Source organism: Chamaea fasciata, unplaced genomic scaffold (assembly GCF_029207755.1).
Source record: "Chamaea fasciata isolate MVZ Bird 193981 ecotype frontalis unplaced genomic scaffold, bChaFas1.0.hap1 SCAF_16, whole genome shotgun sequence".
In the NCBI taxonomy this organism is placed as follows: domain Eukaryota; kingdom Metazoa; phylum Chordata; class Aves; order Passeriformes; family Sylviidae; genus Chamaea; species Chamaea fasciata.
In genome coordinates this window covers 15437756-15460368 of record NW_027094101.1, presented here as the reverse complement: position 1 = coordinate 15460368, position 22613 = coordinate 15437756, and the positions used below count along the sequence as shown (strand labels likewise).

General features: G+C 50.0%; 2 protein-coding genes across 5 annotated transcripts; one reads left to right on the top strand and one right to left on the bottom strand.

The window, feature by feature from the left end:
- The first annotated feature begins 1184 nt into the window (after window positions 1-1184).
- CCNF (cyclin F) lies at window positions 1185-13346 on the top strand. Of its 4 annotated transcripts, XM_066197923.1 has the most exons (18): window positions 1185-1268; window positions 2703-2857; window positions 3275-3381; window positions 4093-4160; window positions 4644-4837; window positions 5172-5225; window positions 5768-5872; window positions 6429-6506; window positions 6883-7034; window positions 7799-7963; window positions 8788-8911; window positions 9207-9387; window positions 10333-10420; window positions 10818-10917; window positions 11181-11311; window positions 11495-11664; window positions 12177-12495; window positions 12592-13346. In XM_066197923.1, the coding sequence occupies exons 1-18, from the start codon at window positions 1256-1258 to the stop codon at window positions 12632-12634; spliced, it is 2247 nt and encodes a 748-aa protein (XP_066054020.1). In that variant the 5' UTR covers window positions 1185-1255; the 3' UTR covers window positions 12635-13346. The 4 variants fall into 4 exon arrangements, with proteins under 4 accessions (XP_066054020.1, XP_066054017.1, XP_066054021.1 ...); XM_066197920.1 differs by having other exon boundaries at window positions 12177-13346; XM_066197924.1 differs by lacking the exon at window positions 1185-1268 and adding an exon at window positions 1343-1369 and having other exon boundaries at window positions 2747-2857; window positions 12177-13346.
- Window positions 13347-13580: 234 nt separating this feature from the next.
- On the bottom strand, window positions 13581-22315 carry VRK3 (VRK serine/threonine kinase 3). The gene is made up of 12 exons (XM_066197925.1): window positions 22221-22315; window positions 21821-22146; window positions 20311-20363; window positions 18612-18678; window positions 17801-17885; window positions 17236-17338; window positions 16802-16894; window positions 16481-16613; window positions 15638-15758; window positions 15298-15356; window positions 14523-14672; window positions 13581-13916 (listed from the first exon to the last, which is right to left on the bottom strand). The coding sequence occupies exons 1-11, from the start codon at window positions 22313-22315 to the stop codon at window positions 14524-14526; spliced, it is 1284 nt and encodes a 427-aa protein (XP_066054022.1). The 3' UTR covers window positions 13581-13916; window position 14523.
- Window positions 22316-22613: the final 298 nt, after the last annotated feature.

Below are 22613 nucleotides of genomic sequence, written 5' to 3'. Positions count from 1 at the left end.
CAAGAGAACTGGAGAGGGGCTTGGGACATGGGCCTTGAGAGAGAGGACAAGAAGGGATGGCTTCACACTGATAGGGTTAGCTTATTAGGAAGGAATTCTTGGCTGTCAGGGAGGTGAGCCCTGGCACAGGTTGCCCAGAGAAGCTGTGGCCACTCCATCTCTGAAATGTTCAAGGCCAGGTTGGTCAGGGGTTGGAACAACCTGAGATAGTGGAAGGTATCCCTGCCCATGGCAGGGAGTGGAAGCAGATGGTCCTTCAAGTCCCTTTCATTCTATGATTCTATACCCACTCCAGGAGCTTCATGTCCCTCCTGTCCTGAGGAGCCCAGAACTGGACACAGCATTCCAGATGTGCCTCACCAGAACTGAATAGAGGGGCAGGACCCCCTCCTTGACGTGCTGGCAATGCCCTTGCCACCCCAGGATCCTCACCTTGGCCCCAGGACACAGGGCTGGTCCAGGACAGTTGTGATCCCTGGGCCTTCTCTGCAGAGCTGTTGTCCGGCAGGTCACCCCTAGCCCAGGCTGGGACACGCAAGGACTTCCCTAATGCTTGAGCTCCAGCACGGACACCCTTAGGCGCTGGACGTTCAAGGCAGAAATCATCAGGCAGCAATAACTCCCACCACTCCCCTCAACAGCTCCCTTAGCCAGGCAGCCTCGGCTGAGCATATATGACTGTGAGCGACACAGCACCGGCAGGGACGGCTGGGGCTGAGAGAGAAGGGACTCCTGGCCCCCGGAGGAGCCGGGCCCGGCCCTGTGCCCAAAACCCGCCGCCGGCCCGGGGTAACGGGAACATGGCGGCCGCACCGTGAGGCAAAGCCCTGCGCCCGCACTTCACTGTACCGCCCCGCACGGCAGGGGGCGCCCTACAGCCCACGCATGCGCCGCTGCACCAGAGGCTCGAACCGCCAACCGCCCCAATTCGAATTCGCATCCTCGTCGACCAATCACAGCGCGCGGGGCGGTACGGCCCCGCCCCGTCAGCCTCCTGGCCAATGACAGAGTCTGCTGTGTTTAAAACGAGTGCGCGCGGGCGGTGGGCGGGGCGGGGGCGCGGCGGGCGGAGCTGGCGGGCGGGGCTCCCGCCGCTCCCGGCGCCCACTGGGCGCGCCCGCGCCGCGAGCGGGGCGTGTCTGCCCCGCCGTCCCCGCCCGCCCCCGGCGCTCCGGACCCTCCTCCGACCGTGCCGCTCTTTTGGAGCCGGGCAGGGCGCTGTGTCCGGCCGCTCGGTCCCCGCGGACGTACCGCGATGAAGGCGGGCGGTGAGTGCGGATCTGCCCGCGGGCGCTGCTGTTTCCCGGGTCCTCCTGGGCTGAGGGGCGGCTCCAGCGCGGCTTCTGCCCGCTGGGCGCTCTCTGAGGAGGTCTGGGGGCGGGGGCTAACGGGACACACCGAGCCCGGCTGAGGGACCGCCGGGACCGGCAGCGGGTGGGGGGCCGGGCCGGCGGCTGCGCGCCCAAATTCAAACACACGGGGGAGGGAGAAGGGGCGGCCCGGTCCGGCGGGGGCGCGGGACCGGGACCGGGACCGGGACCGGCTGTGGCCGTGCAGTGCGCCCCGCCGGGGCCGTGCCTCGGCCCTTCCGTGACCACGGGGGCCGTGGCTGTGGCTGGCGGCTGTGCCTGAGTGCTCCTGGCCTCAAAGCCAAGGGGTCGAGATGTGTATTGTGAGTGGGATAACATCTCGGGCGTTTGTGAGTTTGCAGGGTGCACAGGAATGTGCAGGAAACCCTCCGTTCAAAAGTAAGAGAAAGTGTTTTTTACTGTAAGGGTGGCTGAACGATGGTACTTGATTCCCCAAAGTGGTTGTGGGATCCACATCCTTGGAGATGTTCAAACCCACCTGGATGTGGTCCTGCCCCACTTGGCAGGACGGTTGAACTAGGTGACCCCCGGAGTTCTCTTCCAGCGTAAACCACTCTGGTTTCATGAAGCAACACATTGGAAATGAACCTGTGCCACTTCCTGTCTGTAGAAATGGAGTTTTCACTGAGTTGCTCTTGTAACCCCTGGTCCCTATTTGGGTGCTCTTATAGGCTGAAATGGCATCCCAGTTTGGGTGTCCATTTCATGTTCATGGCAATAATACTGCTGAGAATAATATCTTTTTTGTATATATATCTGTGGGTGTGTGTACATATATAAAATATGGCATTGAAATAATACTCCAGAAGATATAATCGATGGATCTTCCATTAGCACCCCTGGCAGCAACTGTTTGGAAAGATAGGCTTGAATAGGTTTGGTGGTCTTCCTAATAGCTCTGGTTGTGGTCCAGGGACTGCTGTCACTTGAGAAGGAAAAGTTGGGGCATGGGGAGGTAAATGAAGTGAAAGCAGTGACTGCTAAACTATCTGTTACTGCTGAACAGGGACAGCTGAACGGTTTGTCACTAGTAAACGTGATCACAGGAGTCAGGGCTCAGAGGGGCTCTGGGTGAAGAGCATTTGAGCCACCCCTTCTGAGTCTCTTGGCTTCATTAACCAATTTGAACAAGCCCTTTCTGCTCTGTGGCTTTCTTGTGGCATTATGAGGCATGAGCTATATTTCCCTGGTTAATGTGTTTGCAGTGTCCTGGGCTGCAAGAGGAAGAGATACTCAAGTGAACACCCGTGTGCATGTGTAATACTATGTAGTACCTTTTTTCCTTGTGCTGTTCTATCACTAACTGAGGTGTCCTGTGTTTTTGTTTTCCAGTGGTTCACTGTAGATGTTCCAGGTGTTTTTCTTTCCCCTCAAAGCGAAGGATAATAAAACGGCCTCGAGTCCTGACATTCTTGAACCTCCCCGAAGATGTTCTGCTTCACATTCTGAAGGGCCTCCCTGCTGCAGACATCCTCTCAGTCAGAGCTGTAAGTGCTGCAGCTTCCCCTCTGCCAGGCACCGGTGCTCAGCTCTGCCTTCAGGAGTCTGGACTGCGCACAGAACAGGCTTCTCATGTCACAGAGCCTGAAGAAACCCAAAGAGTGCCTGCAGGGTTGAGATTTTTGCTATCCCAGGGACAGTTTTGTTTCTCACTGTTCAAGTTAAGAGTACCAGCAGTATTTGACTGCTTTTTGTACCTTTTCTGTGGCAATTGTCTTGCCAGATTACTGTGGCTGAACAAATTGGTTTGGTTTGGCATCTCTTGCCTTACTAGTTATCAGGCAGGCAACAAATTAAACATACCTTGTGATTAATTATTACGTCCCTAAAATAAGATTGCAAAGACCTGTTTTCTGTTGGTCCTCTTATTTTGGTAATCGTTATTTTGTGTTCTCTCTGTGCAGGTGCACTCACATCTTAAATACCTTGTGGATAATCATTCCAGTGTTTGGGCACATGCAAGTTTCCAAGACCTGTGGCCATCTCCAAACTATCTGAGTATGTTTGAAAGGTAAGTTTTAAACATCAGATTTCTCTGGCCTTTTAGAAGAGGATGTTTGAAGGAAGATTAACTGTTCTAATCAGTCCTCAGTGTAATTGGGGGATCTGAGTTGTACAAAGAGGAGAAAAGGTTGCTTTGGAAATGAAAAAATGGTTAATTTCAGGTCTAAGCTGCAGCTGGTCGCTGCTGTCTCTTTAACCAGAGCAGGGCCTATTGCATATACCAAAGTTATTTCTCTTCACAGGCATTAATATTCCAGATTGGAACGTAACATACTCCCTAAAACCTCTTTCTGGTGCTCCCATGTGAATGAACAAGTGAGGTCAGGGGCTCCAGAGAACAATCCTGTTTCTGAGTTGGCTTGGTCACTTCTTGTGCAAACCAGTGTGTTGAAAAACAGGTGAATTTCAGTACAAAGTTTGAAAGGATAATAATAAATCTGCTTTAAAAAGATAGAGGACATCTTTTTATCCATCTGGTTTGTAGGGGTTCCATTGGTGTCAGCGATTTCTGTAACAGGTTTAAATGCCACAATAATAGTTTTGCTTCTGACTGTCTCTTCTTTCTGAGGCAAACCACTATGTGCACATCAGTTTGGGAGGGAGGAACACAAGTGCTTGATGTTTTGATGCATGTCCTTGCGGGCACAAGGTCCAAACTATGGATTCTGGTGCTAGGAAGGATTTCAACCTCAAGTGCCTTCTCTGTTTTGCCCTTCAGGGCTGCTGAAAGTGGTAACTTCGAAGCTGCTGTGAAGCTGAGCTTGGCGTACCTGTACAACGAAGGCTGTGAGTGTGGGAGCTTGTCCTGGGGCTTTGGTGAACGTGGCATAGCACAAGGAAGTTTTACATTGCTCTGCTTAGACACTGGCCACGAAGCTGCCAGGTGTTCAGTGATGGGGCAGGATAGAGCCTTGGAGTTCAGGGTTAGGAGTTTCCCTCTGCAAACTTGTGATCAAACTCAGCTACTTTGGGAGTGGGTTAAATGTATCAAAAGGGCCCCACAAGTGACAGGAGGAGCCTCCTCACACAGGGTCCTGGCAAGGCAGTTGGCATTTGCAGAATGAACCCTGCAACTTAGGTTATGTGTTCCTAAAGCCTAACTGTAGTAAGATTTTTTTCTTCTTTAGCAATCTCCACGATTTCTAAGGCTCTAAGTAACAGAGATAGTTCAACCTTTTCCTGATGGTTTCCTCTTCCTTGGCCTGACTGAATGCCAAGCAGGCACTGTGAACAAACACTACTTGATTCCTGGCTTTCTCTCCGGTTCAGTGTCCATCACGGGTCACGGGCGTGCAGAAGTGAACGGAATAAAGGCATCTCACTTCTTCAGCTTGGCAGAGCACCTGAATGTGTGTGCTGTCCCCTTTATCTGGCTGTTCATCCGTCCTCCCTGGTCCTTCTCTGGAAGCTGCTGTAAAGCTGTGGTCTATGAGAGTCTCAAGGCAGAGTGTCAGCTTGACAAGGTCAGGTTTCTTTCTGCCCTTGGCTTTGCCCTATGTCAGTAACTGCGTCTCGTTTTTTTGGAAAAATACTTTTGTTTCCCCAAGGAGCCTCCTGTGCTCTTGTTGCTTCAATGACTGTGGCTCAGTCATTTTATTGAATTTATTGCCAAACTGCACATGATGGATCATGAGTGCTGGAGGCCTGTACTGTCTCTTCAAAGAGGTTCAGTGCCATCTCAGGGATAACAAAACATAAAGAAAAGGAATGACTGAAAGATAAATCAAAACTGTAGTCTGAAATTACTTGCAAGAATTGCTGTGGTTTAACAATGCTTTATTTTGATGCTTTCTTCAGGCTCAGAAAGGATCTATTCTCCACAGCTTGGCTAAGGTTTTGAATTTCTTTGAGGTGAGCAGCATTTCTGATGTGCTGTGTTTGGATTTGGGTATTTTTCTGGTGGTGCTAATGCTGTTTACCTTGATTAAAAACATAAATCAGCCAGATGTTCTTTTACTCCCCAAGTGGCCCAGGAGTTTCTGTCCTCATGAGTTTAATTTACTGGTTGTTTAAAGGAACATTATCAACTTACTTCATTGAATTGAACAAACAGTGAAATTAATTTTGGCTTAATCATGGGCTTGCAGTAGGTCCAGGTCTCAAAGGAAGACTTCCAGTTGTAATGCCTAGCAAAACAAAAAATAAAATAAAAAGCCTTCAGTGGGAAACAAGCCAAAAATAATTTGTCTGGCTGAGGAAAAGCACTAACTAAAGCCTGCGTCTGCAAATGGCAGAACTGAGTGGATGTGGGGGCATTCCTCAGAGGGTGAAGGGCATTCCCAAGGGATGGATTCTGCTCTGTAGCTTTAGTATAGTGTTCTCTAGCTTCTGAAGTGTTGAGGCATCCACTTGTCTGGACAGAAATAATACCGATATATGCCTTTTGTTTTTAGGATGAAGGAAAAAAGAAGGAATCCCTTGAAATGCTTGAAGAATCATCAAAACAGGGTTGTTTAATCAGCTCCTACCTCCTTTGGGAAAACAACAGAAAAGCTGCTGTAAGTAGTCATTTTTTTATCTCCAAACAACTTTTACACTAACTTCTGGATCTCTGTTATGTGCAAGGAATGTCCTCAAAAAGGAATTGCTGTTCCTCAGAGCTTACCTTCTTCATAAACAAGGAGGGTGGTAAGAAGTCTCTGAAATGAGCTCTGGTGTCTGCCTGGGTGTTTGAAGTGTGGCTACAAGCAGTTGTAGCCAAGGTGCCACAGAGGTTGCTTTACTCCAACTCTGCTGAAGGCCTGGGCACTGCTGGCCAGTGATCCCAGGGCTCTGGGGAACAGGAGGGGGAGGCTCCTGCCTTGTCATTAATAAATCTGCCAAAGCTGTCTCCTTGGAATCCTGAGTGACTGCTCTCATTTCCTGTGAGACCTTGGGCAAGAACTGAAAAAAGGTTCTTTAAAACAGTGGTGTCAAGATGAAAAACAGATTTGTTGCTGAAATAATAGATGTACCTCCAGGCAGTGTTTTTTCTCTGGATGTTGGCGCTACAGTTCTTCTGTTTGTTGTGTAAAGGCCATGAGTTTTTACATCTGTTTGTGTTCCTCTCTGTAGATGTCAGATCCTGGCAGATACCTCCAAAGTCTCAGGAAGCTACGAGACTATGCAGCCAAGGGCTGCTGGGAAGCACAGGTAAGACTGAGATTTCCTAGAAAAACAGTCTTTCTGTGCTGCCATTATAGGTTTAGATTTCTCTTCTTAGAAGCAGGACCAGCATTGCTGAGTAATGTCTTTACAAGCACATCTGTATCTACTCTGCAGATTCGCTCCTTTGGAAATTACTGCACACCTCTGGCAGAATGGAGTAAAGATGCATCTTTTGATGTACTTAAAAGACTGGCCCCAAATAATCTTTGTGCTCAATATTTAAACCAAACTTAGAGCTACTGGTTCAAGTAGTTTGCCGTGTTCCCTGTTTTCAGGAAGAAAAATAGAGGACCATCCTCTACTGCCTTAGTTTACATTTCGTAAAATAAGCATACTTTATTTTGTGTTCTCTCTACTACAGATAGCTTTAGCCAAAGCTTGTGGAAATGGAAACCAGCTAGGAATAGAAGCAAAGTCTTCCAGGGAAATGGTTTCTCAAATCTTTCAAGCTTCCCTTCCTATCAGCAAGCAAAGCATCTTCACTGTGCAGAAAGGAATGAATGAAATAATGAGGTAGGAACTTTGATCCAGGAGTGAGACCCCACAGCAGAAACCATTCCCTATTTCCCTCTGCATCTCTACAGTCCCTCTACAATTTCTCTGGGCAACCTGTGCCAAGGCCTCACAGCCCTCACAGGGAAGAATTTCTTCCCAATATCCCATCTAGTCCTGCCATCTGTCAGTGTGAATCCATTCTCCCTTGTCATGTCACTTCAGGCCTTGTCCAAAGTCCCTATTGACTCCCCTTTTCTGAATAAACACCCCCAGCAGTGTCACCTGTGTTAGTCTGCCCCTTAATCCATATAGATAAGTTCCTCATCCTTCCCTAGGCAGACCTTGATACATTCCAGTTGCAGTTGCTCTCTCATGTGTAGGGCAGCTCCACTACTTCCTCTTGCCGGTGTTGCTTTCCTGAAAAAGTACATTACCATCCATGGCAGCATTCCAGCCACATGGGTGTCCCACCATGGCTCTGTAATGGCAGTGGATCATACATTGCCCTGTGACCACACACCTATCTCCAACTCCTCCTGTTTATTCCCCACACAGTGTGTGTTGGTGCGCAGGGAGGGGATGGAGCAGGTAAGTCTTCCAGGAGGACTGCCAGAGGATCCACCGCAGCCACAACCCCAATTGAGGGGGTTGGTTCTTCTCTTGGGAGGCATCTCAGGAACACTAGTCACTGCTCTGCTTGGCCTGGTTCATTCCCCAGTTCGATGTCATGGTGTGGGACACCACTTCCCAAGTTCTTCCTTAAGTCTCTCTTCCTTTTCTAGGTATATCCTGGTGGATTGGCTGGTGGAAGTGGCTACCATGAAGGACTTTTCTAGCCTCTGCCTTCACATGACAGTGGGATGTGTGGACCGTTACTTGAAGCTGAGACCTGTACCTCGTGCTCGGCTCCAGCTTTTGGGAATAGCCTGCATGGTCATTTGCACACGGTGAGGGTTCTGCTGGTGAGCAGAGGTGGTCATTGTGATCATCCAAATTCTTTCCTACAGCTCAAACTTCTCCCCTAACCCCATCCCTTGCTTGTAACACTGGAAAGGCTCTTTGACTTCCCCCTACGTCGATTGCAATTTAATTGTGTTTACATGCAAACACAGACTCTGTAAATGAGGCAAAAAAAGTTCCTTGCAGCTTTTTCTCTTATTTAAACACATGGTCATAGTTGTGGATTGCTCTAAATGCATTCCATCAGCAACTGGAGTCTTTGACACCATATTGGCTTGAGAAATCTGGAAAAGAGTAACAGCAGCAGTGTTCCATAGTTGAGCCTGTTTACACTCAGATGAACTGCACGGTGTGGTGGAAGATTATCCTTCTGTGTTAATTTCTTCAATATCTTGTATCTTAACCTAGGAGAGGCTTCACAGATGAAGAATTAGGATCAGAGAATCAGACTGGATTAGGTTAGAAGGGACCTTAAAGATCATGTCATTTTCCCCCCCTGTCATGGGCAGGGACACCTTCCACTATCCCAGGCTGCTCCAAGCCCTGTCGAGTCTGGCCTTGGACACTTCCAGGGATTTAGGGACAACCACAGCTTCTCTGGGCACCCTGTGCCAGGGCCTCCCCACCCTCACAGCCAAGAATTTCTTCTGTATTAGGAAGAACATTCCAAATTAGGATTCTTTCTTTGCTGGTCTGCCTGGGAAAAGTTCTTTGTGAAGTTGTTTAACTCTGGTCATTGTGGGTGCAGTCAGCTGCCCTAAGTGCATAAATCCCCTTTCTGCTGGGGCTGACTCATTATTTAACATTACAGTTTCATCAGCAAAGAGATGCTGACGATTCGGGAAGCTGTGTGGCTGACAGACAACTCCTACAAATATGAAGAGTTGGTCAGAATGATGGGCGAGATCATTTCTGCCTTAGAAGGAAAGATAAGGGTGAGTTTGGAAAGTGGATGGAATATTTTCTCCCTTTGGGCTGCTGTTCAAGTCAGGCTGTAGCAGTTCTTATCTAACAAGTTGGGGGTTGAGGTCAGTGTACTCAATCAACTGTGGAGCCTGTGCATGTCTCAGAGCATGCAGATACAAAACCCTCTGCCTTCTGTAGAGATAATATCAATGTAGTAGTTAAACAAAAAAGCCCCAAACAAGCAAAACCCAGCACCTGGAAACAGCTGTTCTAAATACTGTGCTGGTATTGTATTTCCAACCTCTGTTCTCCTTTTTGCACTAGATACCCACCATTTTGGACTACAAAGAAGTTCTGTCAAGCATCATCTCGCTGGAGAGAAGAACTCTCCACCTTTACAGCTTCATCTGTGAGCTGTCCCTCCTGAACACGAGCCTCAGTGTGTATTCCCCAGCCCGGCTGGCTGCTGCTGCACTGCTGCTGGCCAAGATCCTGCATGGGCAAGGTAACCAATCTTCCCTCAAGTAGAGCTGCGGCACAGAGTGCCAGTCTGCCTTCTCTTTCTAGGGAGATTTTCTGAGGGTTTTTGGGTGTTAGTTTTTCTTTAGGCAAGATGTCCCAGTCCCTTGGCTGGGGGAGGTGAGAGAAGGGGGGAGAAGAGGGGGACAGGTATAAGAATTCAGAATGAAGAGCTGAGTTCAGCCTGTTTGGCTATATTGGGCAACCCAGATGATTAGAGGGCTGCAACAGCTCTGCTATGGGGAAAGGCTGGGAGAATTTGGATTGTTCAGCCTGGAGAAGAAAAGCTTCAGGGTGACCTAATTGTGGCCTTCCAGTACCTGAATGGAGCTGACAGGAGACATGGGCAGAGTCTATTTACAATGGCCTAGAGGGACAGGACAAGGGGGAATGGGCTTCCCACTGCCAGAGTGCAGGGTTAGATGGGATATTGGGAAGGAATTGTTCCCTGGGAGGGAGGGGAGGCCCTGGCACAGGGTGCCCAGAGAAGCTGTGGCTGCCCCTGGATCCCTGGAAGTGTCCAAGGCCAGGCTGGACGGGGCTTGGAGCAACCTGGGATGGTGGGAGGTGTTCCTGCCTATGGCAGGGAGTGGAATGAGATGGGCTTTGAGGTCCCTTCCAACCCAAACCATTCCATGATTCTCTGATTCTATTTTACCTCTTAATAGCAGTGATGAACTAGAGCATTAGCATCAGACTGTGCAAGCTTTGTGTTTAATTGAGAGTGAAGATTTCTGTCGTTAGGTTTATCTGCTAAACCGATGTTATACCCATTCCTGAAGACCGTTGTGAACTTGAATAAACTATGGACAAATATATGCTTGCAAATATCATGATCCTTATCCTATTAAAAAAAAAAGCTGACTCACTACAGAGCCACTATACTTTATGAATATTTAATCAATACATGAACATGTACTCTCTTCTCCAGCACACCCCTGGACCAGCCAGCTGTCTGAGTGCACTGGTTTCTCTCAAGAAGACCTCTTGCCCTGTGTGCTGAGCCTCCACCAAAAGTGGTAATGGTTTTGGGACTCTTTGCGGGGGGGCACATGAGTACTTGGATTGCAGCTCTTGCAAATGTGCTGCACCTGTACAGTCAGCCCTTCCCAGTGAAGGAGGGCCCTTTGGTTACCTGCCTTGCTCCCCGGCCACAAGGCACTAAGGTCCACTTCAGGGACCTTAGTTCTATTTCTGCCAGCTGGTCTGGCCCTGGGTCACATAAAACAGGGACAGATAATGGAATTAGATGTTCACATACTCAGAAGCCAGCAGGTATCCTGATGAAGCTGCTGAAACACCAGCTCCCTTAGCACAGCACTGAGGGACAGAGGGAAATTCCCTAACTTGGCAGGTTTTCTTAATATTGTTTCATAGAATTCATTCTAAAATAGGGGGTTTGATCTTTCTTTCCAGCTTCCATGATGATGTCCCAAAGGATTATAGGCAGGTGTCCCTAATGGCAGTGAAACAGCGATTTGAAGATGAGCGCTATGAAGAAATAGGCAAAGAACAGGTGAGCGAGCTACGGCTGTATCTGCTGCTGACTGACACCCAGAGCAGAGCTGCTGCCCCGGGGCAGGCTGTGTGAATAAAGTGGGAGTTAAAAACTGAGTTGCAGGGACTCAACTGATGTCTGAGTGCCTGTGGGAAGAACTCGCTGGGATAGATTTCTCCTAGAAAATAAATAGTGTCCTTGTGGCTATTTAGTTCTTGTAAGAATCTCATGGTCTAATTCTTACAGGTGCTTTTTTAAAATCTACTTATTTAATATTTTAGGTTATGAGTTACAGCCAGCTCTGCTCATTGTTGGGTGTGAAACAGGAGGACCCAGAGCCCAGTCCCTTGCACAGGAACGTAGTGGAAATTCAGACTTTTCTCAGCTCTCCCTCTGGAAAGAGAGCTAAAAGGTGAGTATAGTTTATAGCTGTCTGCAGCTCTAAAGATCAGCCAGAGCCTTTCCTCCTCTCTGGTACCCCAGGGTTTCATTCCTAAATACAATCAATTTTCCTGTCACCATCTTGACATACCTATTATAAGAGCTGGAAAAGACTTGGCTTTTAACATGTGATTTCTGGGGTGTTTTGCTACAGGAGGAGGGAAGACAGCATTCAGGATGACAGAGGCAGCTTTGTGACTACACCCACAGCAGAGCTGTCCTCCCAGGAGGAAAGTCTGCTGGACAACTTCCTTGACTGGAGTTTAGATTCCTGCTCTGGTTATGAAGGTGATCAGGAAAGTGAAGGCGAGCGAGAAGGAGATGGTGAGCAGTTTATTCTTATAAAAAGTAGCCAAGAGGATTAAACCTGTCTTTTCATTTTTGCTTGAAACTGTTTCTCAGCTGCACTTTCAGCTGAAGACCAGTTGGAGAAACTCTTTCCCTTCCCCTGTGGTTATAATTGTTAAACTCTTTGAGGCATTCATCTGTTTTTTCTCTGCACTACTGCAGAACATGATGAGGGGTTTTGTATTTGCTTTGCATTTCTAAGTCAGGCTGTTTGTAGTGCACCAAATGTGATGAATGAGCCACTGTCTTAGAAACACTAATTAGCTGTTGGGCCTGGCTGCTCATTTTCTAACAGCTTAGAACCTGTTCAGATAGTCTGAGGGAAGAAAAGATGCTGTGTGAATACAGGGTGAACTTAGTTCTGCCCTTCAGGTGTGAGCAGACAGAAGGTTGACTCTTTCTTGGCTTTTTTCTCCTTAACTGTGTGCTGAGTGCCTGCTTGGTTCTGGATTGGGACAAACAAAGGTTTCTCTTCTCTCATCCTGCAGTGACCAGCCCCAGTGGGATCCTGGATGTGACAGTGCTGTACCTGGACCCTGCAGAGCACTGTGCCCAGGACTCCAGTGATGAGGACAGCCTGCCTGGGGAGTGGGCTGGCTCCGGGGCCCCCCACAGGCTCCCAGGGGCATATCTCACGCCAAGGAATCCCAACCCAGAGGGGAGCTCGGGCTACTCTTCTGTCAACACTGCCAGTCCTACATCTTCCGTTGAAGGCAGCCCTGGAGCTCCTCCCAAACCTACCTCAGCACTGCCCCATGGCAATTCCATGAAAAGGGAGCCGTGCCAGTCCCATTACCTGCACAGGAGGCAAGTAAAGAGAAAAAACATGGCAGAACACACTGAAGAAAAGCTGAACTTGGGCTTCTTAAGCCTCTGATTTCTTCATGCTTTTAACTTTTCCAGGATTCCTGGAAACTTGGATTCTGTTGCAGCCATACAGGGATGATAGTGAAAAATTGTAAATACCTCCAGAATACTTTCCCTTCAGCCTTGTCTATCTTGTACATCTGGGCTATTTCCTCCGCTTACAGCTGCCTTTTTACATATCCCCTATTGTCTGATCCTCTGCTAAGGTTCTGCTCTCTCTATGAAATTCATAGCCCAGTTTTATCATCCCTCTTTAGTGATAGAACTGTCCTGTCCCTTGCTTCCTCTGAGGCCTGGCACTATGAATGGAATGAATTGACATTGGTTCTCAAGTTTCTGAATGTAACACTATGCTTGAATTCTTCCACTTGAAAGACCTATTTTGAGGTTGTGCTGCCTTTTTACTCTGTCCAGGTCTCCCTCAGCCCCCCCTCTTCTTGTCTATGGCATTTGCTGCACTGATACAAGGTTTTTATTGAAAAACCCCAGAGGTAAATGAAGGCTCACTGCAGGTCTGAGCTGCTCTCTCACCTACCTCTCACATGGTTTAAATTCCATTTGCCTCTTCTCTTGTTGCCATGTTTTCCTCACCTGAAAAATCCTTCAGTGCCTTAACACATAGGAATTGGAATACCAAGGTACAAGACTTCAAAAAGATGTCACTGAAGTTAACACTGGAACTGGACTCCAGGACTCTTTAGAAGTTACTGTGGCATTGGCAACAGTTCAGATACACACAGTGTAGTGAGTGTTTATTGACTGTTTTTTTTTATAAAATTGTTTTATTAGTAGAGATGGGTCGCGGTCTTTCTTCCCCTCATTCCTTGACCTGAGGCTTGGATAACTGCTGGGATGAGGTCAAGTTTTAGCTCTGAGCTGAGTTCTGATGGTTAAGTTGCAGTGGCACTGCCTGAAGGCTATTTACACAAATCTCACAAGGAGCACAGGGCTCAAATCACACTCACAACTCTACAGCAGTTCCAGAAAGGCCTTGAATTTGCCAAATAACCAACAGCAGCCTTGGGTACTTGTCCACAAAGTTTATTACAAAACCATGTACTGCCACTCTTGTTCAGAAGAGAAAATCCCTGATTTAGTTTCCTGGCTCACAGTGGCTCCACTGCAGTTCTCCAGCTACTGCTTCCCCTGACCTGCCATGCAGCAAGGTCTTCACATTAACTTGGTACAGCAGCTGCTCAAACTTCAGCATTGGATCACAGTAACATGGGAAGAAAACCCTTATAAAAAACCTCTCTCATTCTAAAACTGGTAAAAGTGAAAATATATCACTTTTAGTAAAAGTGAAATGTATCACAGGGCAAGGCGGCCTCACTGTAGAAAGCTCTGAACTCTTCCTTGATCTGGAAAAATAAAAGCAGAGAAGGGGAAGATTAATCAGTTTAATTCCTTCACAGGAAGAGGAAATTAGGTGAAGAGCTGGCTCTGTTCCTGCTGCTGGATGCAGAGTCTTGGCTGATGCAGCACTGCACTAAAACTAGATCTGGCTCTGTATCAAGCCTCACTCTTGGAGGTACCTCATGGCTAAAATAGCACCTGGACTTGAGAGCCAGTGCCTCAGCACTGAGGCACTAAAACCAGAACTACAGGCTGCTTTCTGAGAGAGAAAAGCAAAAAGTACAGTCCCAAGCTTCAGATTTAAAAAAAGAAAAAATTACCAGATGGCCTGAGTCTGCATTTTGTTATCACCTCCACAGCCCTGCAGCCCCTTCAGCCTTTGCTTTATTAAACCTTGTTGTATTCCTTCATGGGTAAGTATTTTGAGAAAAATTTTGAGGAACCGCAGGCTAAGCCTGGCTTTGTGTAGCACTGGACTGGTTTCAATGACATGGAATGACATGTCAAGAGGAGCAGGTTGGTCTCACCTGGAGAGATGCCACAGCCCAGCCTGCTCTGTCCTCACCTGCCTGTGGCAGCACAGGGCACATGCAGCAGGTACCAGCACTTACCTCAGGGCACCACGCGGACATCCACGGAGTCATAAGCTGAAGCTTTCATCTTTTCCAGTGGCTTCCCAAAGAGCTGCCGCAGGGCCACGTAGTCAGGCTTCTCCTCGTACTCCAGTGCCATCACCTGCTCGAGGTAGCTCTCCAGGGCATCTGCAAAGAAAGGGACTCACACTGAAGCAGCACAGAAACTCCAGCTGCCAAATGGCCATTTCAGGCTGCTTGTCCTGCAGCCAGGTCACCCATCCCCCAGGCAGCTGCATGGAGGAAAATCAAACCAAGGCTAATACAAAGCTCAAAGAATCACAGAATTTATACAATAAAATAGAATCCCCAATTGGTTTGGGTTGGAAGGGACCTTGAAGCCCATCTCCTTCCACCCCCTGCCATGGGCAGGGACACCTTCCACTATCCTAGGTTGCTCCAAGCCTACCCAACCTGACCTTGAAAACTTTTCAGGCACGGGACAGCCACAGCTTCTCTGAGCAAAAAAATGGGATGGGGAAGTGACTTCTAGCCCCAGATATTTCATTTCTAAAGCCACCAGCACAGCTGACCCTTCTGCAAGGTTCATGAGAGCAGATCATGGAAAGCAGCCCTTGTTCTTCTGTACAGAAAACAAGGGATTTGTTCCTAGCCTGCCAGACAGTTCATGCAATGCTTGGTCACCATCACCATTGGAAGCCATTCTGGACCAGCAGAGAGAAAGTTCTGGCTTCAGGTACTTCAGACAATCCTCCATCCCTGAGTCCCATTGCCATTGAGAGCAAGCCCATACCTGGAATGGACCTCTGCCTGAAGCACAGTTGGAGAAGGCATCTCACATCCTTTCTGTACCTGGAATAGTCAGCACAGAGTCCTGTCAGGTGAGAAGCAATGGGGCAGGAACCTGGCTTTGACAACAGGAACAAAAAAATCCCCAAAAGGCTGAATTCAGCTGGCCATGTTCTGGATGAAGCAGAACTTGGGATTCACCAAACACCCTGGGGCCAGGCTCAGCCTTGGCTGTGGGATTTACCACATCCCAACAGTGTATTGTGACCTGGGGACTTCAGTCACAAACCCCCCTCACTGCTTTCTCCTGAGCATTTCCCAGAAGAATAGATGATTTCTCCTACCTTTCTTTCTGTTCCATCACAGCTTTTACTTTGGCCAGCTCATCAGACCATGGCAAAATGCCACAGAGCCATTTCAGAAGACAGTAGCCCAGAGATTCCAAGTCACTCCGTCGAGATGGTCCTAACGGGAAGTGTGAGACATTCACATGTCACTCATGAAGAGGCAGAAGTAAAGAAATTCAAGAGGTTCATGAGGATGTGCTCTGGGATATCAATACTCCTGGGAGCCTACTAACTCATAGTTCAGGAATCACCACCCAGTCTCTGGAGGAAGATTTCCTAAACACTGCCAAAGAGCAGTCACATCCCAACCAGGAGAAGAACGGGATTTGGCACAGGCTGCCCAGGACAGCATGAACTCCCCAGACCCGGAAACTTGGGTTAGCGGTGACTTTGGCAGTGCTGGGTTTACAGCTGGACTCAATGATCATAAAGGTCTTTTCCAACCAAAGTGATTCTAATGATTTAAATGCCTTTCCAGCTCTCATTGCTTCAAGGTCAGAGCAGAGCCTGCTGCAAATCTGTTTTGGGCAGGGATCCAGTATGGCTTGAAACAGATCCCTGCTAAGCCAGCACGAAAGGACCTGTTTTCTATTCCCCACAAGCCTGCAGCAGCCAAGGCTCCAGATGGAGCAGGAACATCCCTGCTGCACTGAATGACCTGGGAAGTCCCAACACAGCAGCCATCAAGAGGCAGGACTGAACAGCCCAAATAGGAACCTGGTTCCTGGTGCATGTGAATGCCTGGAAAGCACCAGTGCCAGCAATGCCAGGAGGGAGCCCCAGCTCCAGGGAGCACCACCACAGGAGCAGCTTCAGCATGTGTCACAAACGCAGACCCACCTGTGCCCTTGTGGCTGTCCAGGCTGATGAACTCCACCGTGCCCTCGTGAGGGGTCCTGCTGCCCTCGCGCCAAGCCACGTGCTTCCCCCCAGGGCAGTACCGGAATGCGAAGCCATAGCCAGCAAGGGTCACCTGCAGGGCAGCACAGAGCACCCACCTGAGTGCAGAGCAGCCTCCAGTGCTGCCCCACAGCCTCTGCTTGAGCACTGCCCAGCCTGCTCCGCTGCCCTGCCCAAGCCAGGGACCTGGAGGCTGCCTTATCCCATGTCACAATCCCACTTCCAGTGCCCCTTCCTGGCAGCACTGCTCCTGCTCCCTACCTGTGTGAGGTCGGCTGGGTTCAAATAGATGTTCTCAGCAGTGATGTCCCCATGCACATACTCATTCTCATGAATGTACTCCAGACAGTCTAGCTGGGAATAAACGGGGGAACATATCAGATCCATGCAGGCTCCTGCAGGACCCTGGCTATCACTGAGCTGGACCTTCCCCAGCTCCCTGCAGCCATGTGGAGGAGCACTAAAAACACCACGTCTCACAGCCTTCAAGTTTCCTCATTTTTCTTATCCCAAATTTCTTCCAGATGACAGTGTTCAAAAGATGCTACTGAAGTTTACAGTAGGCTTGAAAGATGCTACTCAAGAGACCCCACCCAAGCCCCTGGAGCAGCTTTAGAAAACCTCTGGGAGATCCAGAAGGAAGTTAGAAGTCTTTTCTGAAAAAGTCCCTTGGGAAGGATTGGTGCTCCACATACCACACGAATTGCAATCTGAAAAGCCGCCTTCTCCCTCAACAGGTGCAGGCCATCGCTCAGGACCAACTGAAGAGATCGCCCCAAGTCAGAGAACACCAAAAACCTACAGGAGAAAAAGGCTTTGCACATGGCAGTACCTACCTGGTTTGGAGACCCTGCAACAGACACTTGTCAAGTGATCCACTGGACCCCACTTCAACTCCAAGCTGACCTGGGCAAACACTTCCTTGACTTTTGATAAGAGACAACTTCTTATAAAGGAGACAGGTGTGGTTGTCATGTGTTGCAGACACACAGCCCGAGTCTCCCCTTTGTGTTAAGTATCAAGGACCAAAATAAGGTGTCCCCTGGCCTGAAGGGCAGCAGCAGCAAAAGCAGTTAACTTCACCAGAAACATAAGGACTGAAGGAAACAAAGTCATGAGAGGCAAAGCATTCAATAAATGATAGCTGTAGTGTATAAGGTCAGAAGCCCAGGGGACAATGACAAAAGGACTAGCAAACAGCAAGTGGAGGAGAGGGAAAGCCAGAGATGCTCGGACAGCCCAAGAGCTCAGTCACCTCACCTGTAGCTGTCTGCATGCAGTCCAAAGCCAACGCAGTTGGGGATGCCCAGCAGCGGCACGGAATGCCACTTCTTCCACTTCTCCACTACAAGAGAAGAGGACAGTGCAGCAGATGAGCTCCAGGAGGAAGGAGTTAGGGATGCTCCTCCTCTGAAGGTCTTCTCTGCCCTGGACAGCTGACAGTGGCCTCTCATCCTGACTCTGTCCCCAGAATTCCAGTCTGATGTATGCATTGGCATGTCAATGCATATAGCACTGCAGAGCAAGAACGGAACAGGGAAGATTCTGGGAATACCAGAGCAGGCTGTGACATGGGATTGCTTACAGGGCTGGGGAAAACAAGGAGAGGGGGGAGAGTGCGAGGGAGGGGGAAGGACAAACAGATTTTTACACTTCTCCCAGAAGTGTAGATTTTACATAAATTCCTTTATCCCCCCTGCCTACGTTTTCTGGGCAGCTTTGTTCTTGCTCAAGTTTTGGGATCAATGGAGTTGATACCAGAGAGCAGCTGACAGAACCACCCATGGGAGAGGGACAGGAGAGCGAGCCAAGGTGAGTCAGGCTTCAGGGCTGGACAGCTCCCAGACACATCAAGACAGAGTGAGGAGCCCAAGAAAGCTGTGCTCATACTGCACTGTCCTACAGCACAAAGACTGCTGGGAGAACTGGCACTGACTGAACTCCTCAACACTCTGGCACTAACCAAGCAGGGGATTAATTTATCCTAGCCTGGTCTTCCAAGAGATTCACATAACTGATGAGAGAGGAATGCCAGTTATCCTCAGTCCTTGCCCTCCCAAAAAGCACCAACCTGTGCCTGCCTTTGCAGCTCGCTGAAAGAAATTCTGTTCATTGTAGATCCTCCCATCTTTGGCATCCTAAAGGGAACAGGAAGGAGCGTTATTTCAGCCACACACATCCTGCTGGAAAGGGAAACTCGGGAAAGATTGCTATAAGACCTTCACTGCTCATTTTAAAGAAAGATCAACTAACAGAGCTGAGAGCAGAGCTCAGGTGTCTTGGTTCCCTATTTAATGCTGCCCCTAACAACCACATAAACTCTAAGCATCAGCACAGAACAGGAGAGGGGTCATCTTAGGTTGGGCCTTTCCAGCAGTCCATTTACAGCTGCCTAAGGGTTAACAACAGCCAGGCAGTGCAGCCCAGGCACAGCATGGAGAGAGCTCTGGCCCCACAGCTGTTACATTAAAGGGAGCCAGAGGTGACCTTGTTAGCCACAGCAGAGATGAGGGCATTTCTACAAACACACAAGTCTCAACAGAGAGCTGTAACACTTATTCAAGCTGTCAGAAAATGAGACAAGAAAGTCTGTATTAGTAACATTTGAGGTACTGCTGTCATCGAGTGACCTCAACTGCACATAGTTCACACTCAGTATGTCTGTGTTTGCCTACACACACTTATCTATTCAACACTAACTCAGGACAGCTGCTATCATGTGTGGGAGAAAGCAGCAGCGTTATATTCTACCTGGTTTGATACAAAACTGGCATCAAAGATAGCTGGAGGAACAGCAGGCTGCAGGCAACACAGACCATGTCCCTCACTCTGCATCTTGCCTGTGAGCCCACCTGGGCCATCAAACTCCAAAACCAAAATGTTCTCATGTGCCATATCACACTCCATAGTGCTCAGCAGATCACCAGGCAGCCAAAATGTGCAAAACAGAGAAGTTGGGAGTGCTGCCTACAGAAGCGATTACAGTTTCCCACCTACTGGTTCTAGTTTTGTGGCACTTGGCAGATTTTTGTCATCCACACTGTATTCCTTCTCCATCCTCTTACTGGTCTCCTCTGACAAAAGGCAGAGGGATTATCCAAGTGCCTGCAAGAGCTCCAAAGAGCCATCAGTCAGCACTGGCCCTCCTACAGACCAGCAAACCCCAAGAGCCACAGTAGACATGAAAACAGTCTTTCAGCTCTGGTTTGTGAGCTACTGAAAATCAATAGACTGAATTTCCACCACAGGAACAGCTGTTACTGGAAATAACACATTTCTGGAGAACCCAAGGTTCTGACAAGTACCTCGAAAGCTGGCTTGGAACTCCAACTATAATTCCTATTTGATTTCAAAGTATGCTCTGGCTTTACACAGTGTCTCCATGCTGGCTCTCACAGTCTCAGCACAGCACCAAATTCCAACCTCTCCAGTTTCCCCAGACTTCAGCAGGGGGTGCGCATTCCTGAATCAAGATCTCCACGTCACACCACCAAGTTCAGTTCTGCAGGTTTCTGAGCCTGGTCAATCAAAACAGCAGCCTTCTGTGATTATGGCTTCAGGGTTTTTTTAAACCTCATATGCATTTGCTTCACACTTTTAGCAGAAAAGCCATCCAAAATTCCAGCACCACACCCTCAGGAGGTTAGATCCATCTCCTTAGCAGGGGCCTCTCTGACCACTCTCTCCAAATTCCTCAGATACTCTCAGCCAAACAGGTCAGGACACAGTACTCTATGCACTATTCCTTACCCAAACAGATCAAAACTCACAAGTTTGAGGGAGTAGCTTTGCTTTTGAGGACAGGTTCCAGATGCTGACTGTGCTGTGGAAGGATGGAACAGATGTGGTTACAGGAACACGGAAAAGAGGTTGCGCATCATTAAATGCAGCCTGCGCGGCTCGATTAACTCATCCTCTGCTTCTTTCCCTTGAGCTTTGCAAAGCAACCTCTGTGACAGCACCTTCCCAGATCACTACAAAATAATTCTTACCTTGCTCCAGGAACTCAGCCCCCTGACATGCTGCAAGTGCAGTTCCATTTAAGGCACAGAAGCATCTGGGCATGGCTACACTGGGGGGGGGGGAGCTTTGAGGGGTATGTAAAGAATAGATCATTAGCAGAATCTCAAAGGCATCCTCAAATTCATTTGCTGAGCACTCCCTCCAGCTCACTCCATGGTTTGACAAGTCTTTAAGGGATGCCAAGTTCCTCTGCTCTGTATGGATGTTAGAGTTGTATGTGGCTTTCATTCTCCAAAAGGATTTGCACCCGTGACTTAGCCTCAGTGCAGTTCCTCTTCTCTTGCTCTTAGACCAAGTGCTATCCACAGATAACCTGCTGCTCATCACCTAAACCTATTTCTATAAAAGCACCCTCTGCTATTGATTTTCCTTTTTATCACATTTTTTAAAAAATATAGATGGATGCTCAGACTTTGTTATGCAACAGCTTGAATAATGAACAAGAAAGTAAAGCCAAGTATCAGGCAAAACTTGATAATGGGAAAATTCCTCCTGGACAGTTTCCAAATTAAAAAGAGAGAAGATCAAGAACTCCCCTTTGGAAGTTTACAACTAGACTGAAAAGATCGGCTCTTACTAAATGGCTGAGATGCAGCCTATGTGGTGTAGTTGTTTTCTCTGGCCCCAAAACAGGATGAGAACTGACATTTAGTGGGTACTAACACCACTTACAGCACAGGAACTCCTGTACAGTGCCAGCAAATAGTTTTTGGACCTGAAAGGACAGAAAGAGGAAGTGTGGCCCCAACAACGGACACTTCATAATAACAGAGCAGCCTGGCCTCGGCTTGATATTATTCTGGTGGCAGAGTGGCTGACAGGCAGAGGCCCAGTGAGGAACGGCTGAAGCTGTGCCAGGGGAGGTTTAGGTTGGATATTAGGAAAAGGTTCTTCCTCCAGAGGGTGCAGGCACTGCCCAGGCTCCCCAGGGAATGGGCACGGCCCCGAGGCTGCCAGAGCTCCAGGAGCGTTTGGACAGCGCTGCCAGGGATGCCCAGGGTGGGATTGTTGGTGTGTCTGCGCAGGGCCAGGGGTTGGACTCCAGGGTACTTGTGGGTCCCTTCCAGCTCAGAATATTTTACGTATGATCCTGCAAGCCTGTGGGTCGCTGCCAGCCCGGCGGACACGGCAGTGTCACCCACTCCACGGCCTCTGGGGGTTTCGGGATGTCCCGACGGCTGTCGCCGAACCCGGAGCCGAGGACCCCCCGCCCCTCGCCTCCCGGGCCCCCTCCGCCGGCCCCGGGCCCCGCAGCACCTTCGTACACCAGCCCGCAGCCGCCCTGTTCCAGCAGCCGCACCAGCCTCCACCGCCGCCCTGCCTGGTCCGTCAGCACCGCGTCCGCCGGGAGCGGCGCGGCCGGGCCCGGCCGGTGCTTGCGGGGCGAGCAGGGCCCCTGCCGGGCCGCGGCCGTCCGCGGGGAGGGGGCGGCGGCGGGGCCGGGGGCCGGCGGCGGGCTCGGGGCCGGCGCCGCGGGCTCGGTGTGCTCCTCGGGCGGCGCGGGCAGCCTCTCGCCGCAGGCCGGGCAGAAGCGGAACGCGGGCTCCACGGCGAGCCCGCACTGCGGGCAGAACCGGCCGGGCCTGCGGGACACGGACAGCGTCAGAGCCCGTCCGCCGCCCCGCTCCCGCCGCCCCGCTCCCGCCGCCCCCAGCACCTTGGGGCGCCGCCGGACACCTCCGCCCGCCGCCGCTCCGGGGTCGGTGTCCCGGCCCTCGCCCCGCGCCGCCCGCGCGCCCGCCGGCCCGACATGGCCCGGCCCCAGCGGCGCGGACCGCCCGCCGCGCCGCCACCGCGCATGCGCCCGCCCGCCCGCGCCTCGTCCTGGCGGGACAGCGGAATTGCCGATTGGGGTCTGGGGCCTGGGGCGGTGCGGGGGCGGCGAGGGGACAGCGGCCCCTGAGGGGACACGGGGGCTTCTGGGCGAGCACCGCGCCTCCGACCGAGTCCCGGGGTTGTGAGGGGTCACCGCGGCTGACGACGGTCCCGCGGCCCGTGGGCTCCCCGTGGCCTGGCCGGGCAGGGACACGGGTGTCAGACCTCCCCGGTG

What these genes read in the sequence shown, in the direction of transcription:
- VRK3 (XM_066197925.1), bottom strand. Translation starts at nt 22,315, where the DNA reads ATGTCGGGCCGGCGGGCGCGCGGGCGGCGCGGGGCGAGGGCCGGGACA. An exon ending in AAAGCTACTCCCTCAAACTT is followed by an intron (nt 18,679 to 20,310) that starts GTGAGTTTTGAT and finishes TGTTCCCTTTAG; the next exon opens with GATGCCAAAGATGGGAGGAT. An exon ending in CTGCATGCAGACAGCTACAG is followed by an intron (nt 17,339 to 17,800) that starts GTGAGGTGACTG and finishes TTTCTCCTGTAG; the next exon opens with GTTTTTGGTGTTCTCTGACT.
- CCNF (XM_066197920.1), top strand. An exon ending in CAAGATCCTGCATGGGCAAG is followed by an intron (nt 9,388 to 10,332) that starts GTAACCAATCTT and finishes TCTCTTCTCCAG; the next exon opens with CACACCCCTGGACCAGCCAG. An exon ending in CTGAGCCTCCACCAAAAGTG is followed by an intron (nt 10,421 to 10,817) that starts GTAATGGTTTTG and finishes CTTTCTTTCCAG; the next exon opens with CTTCCATGATGATGTCCCAA.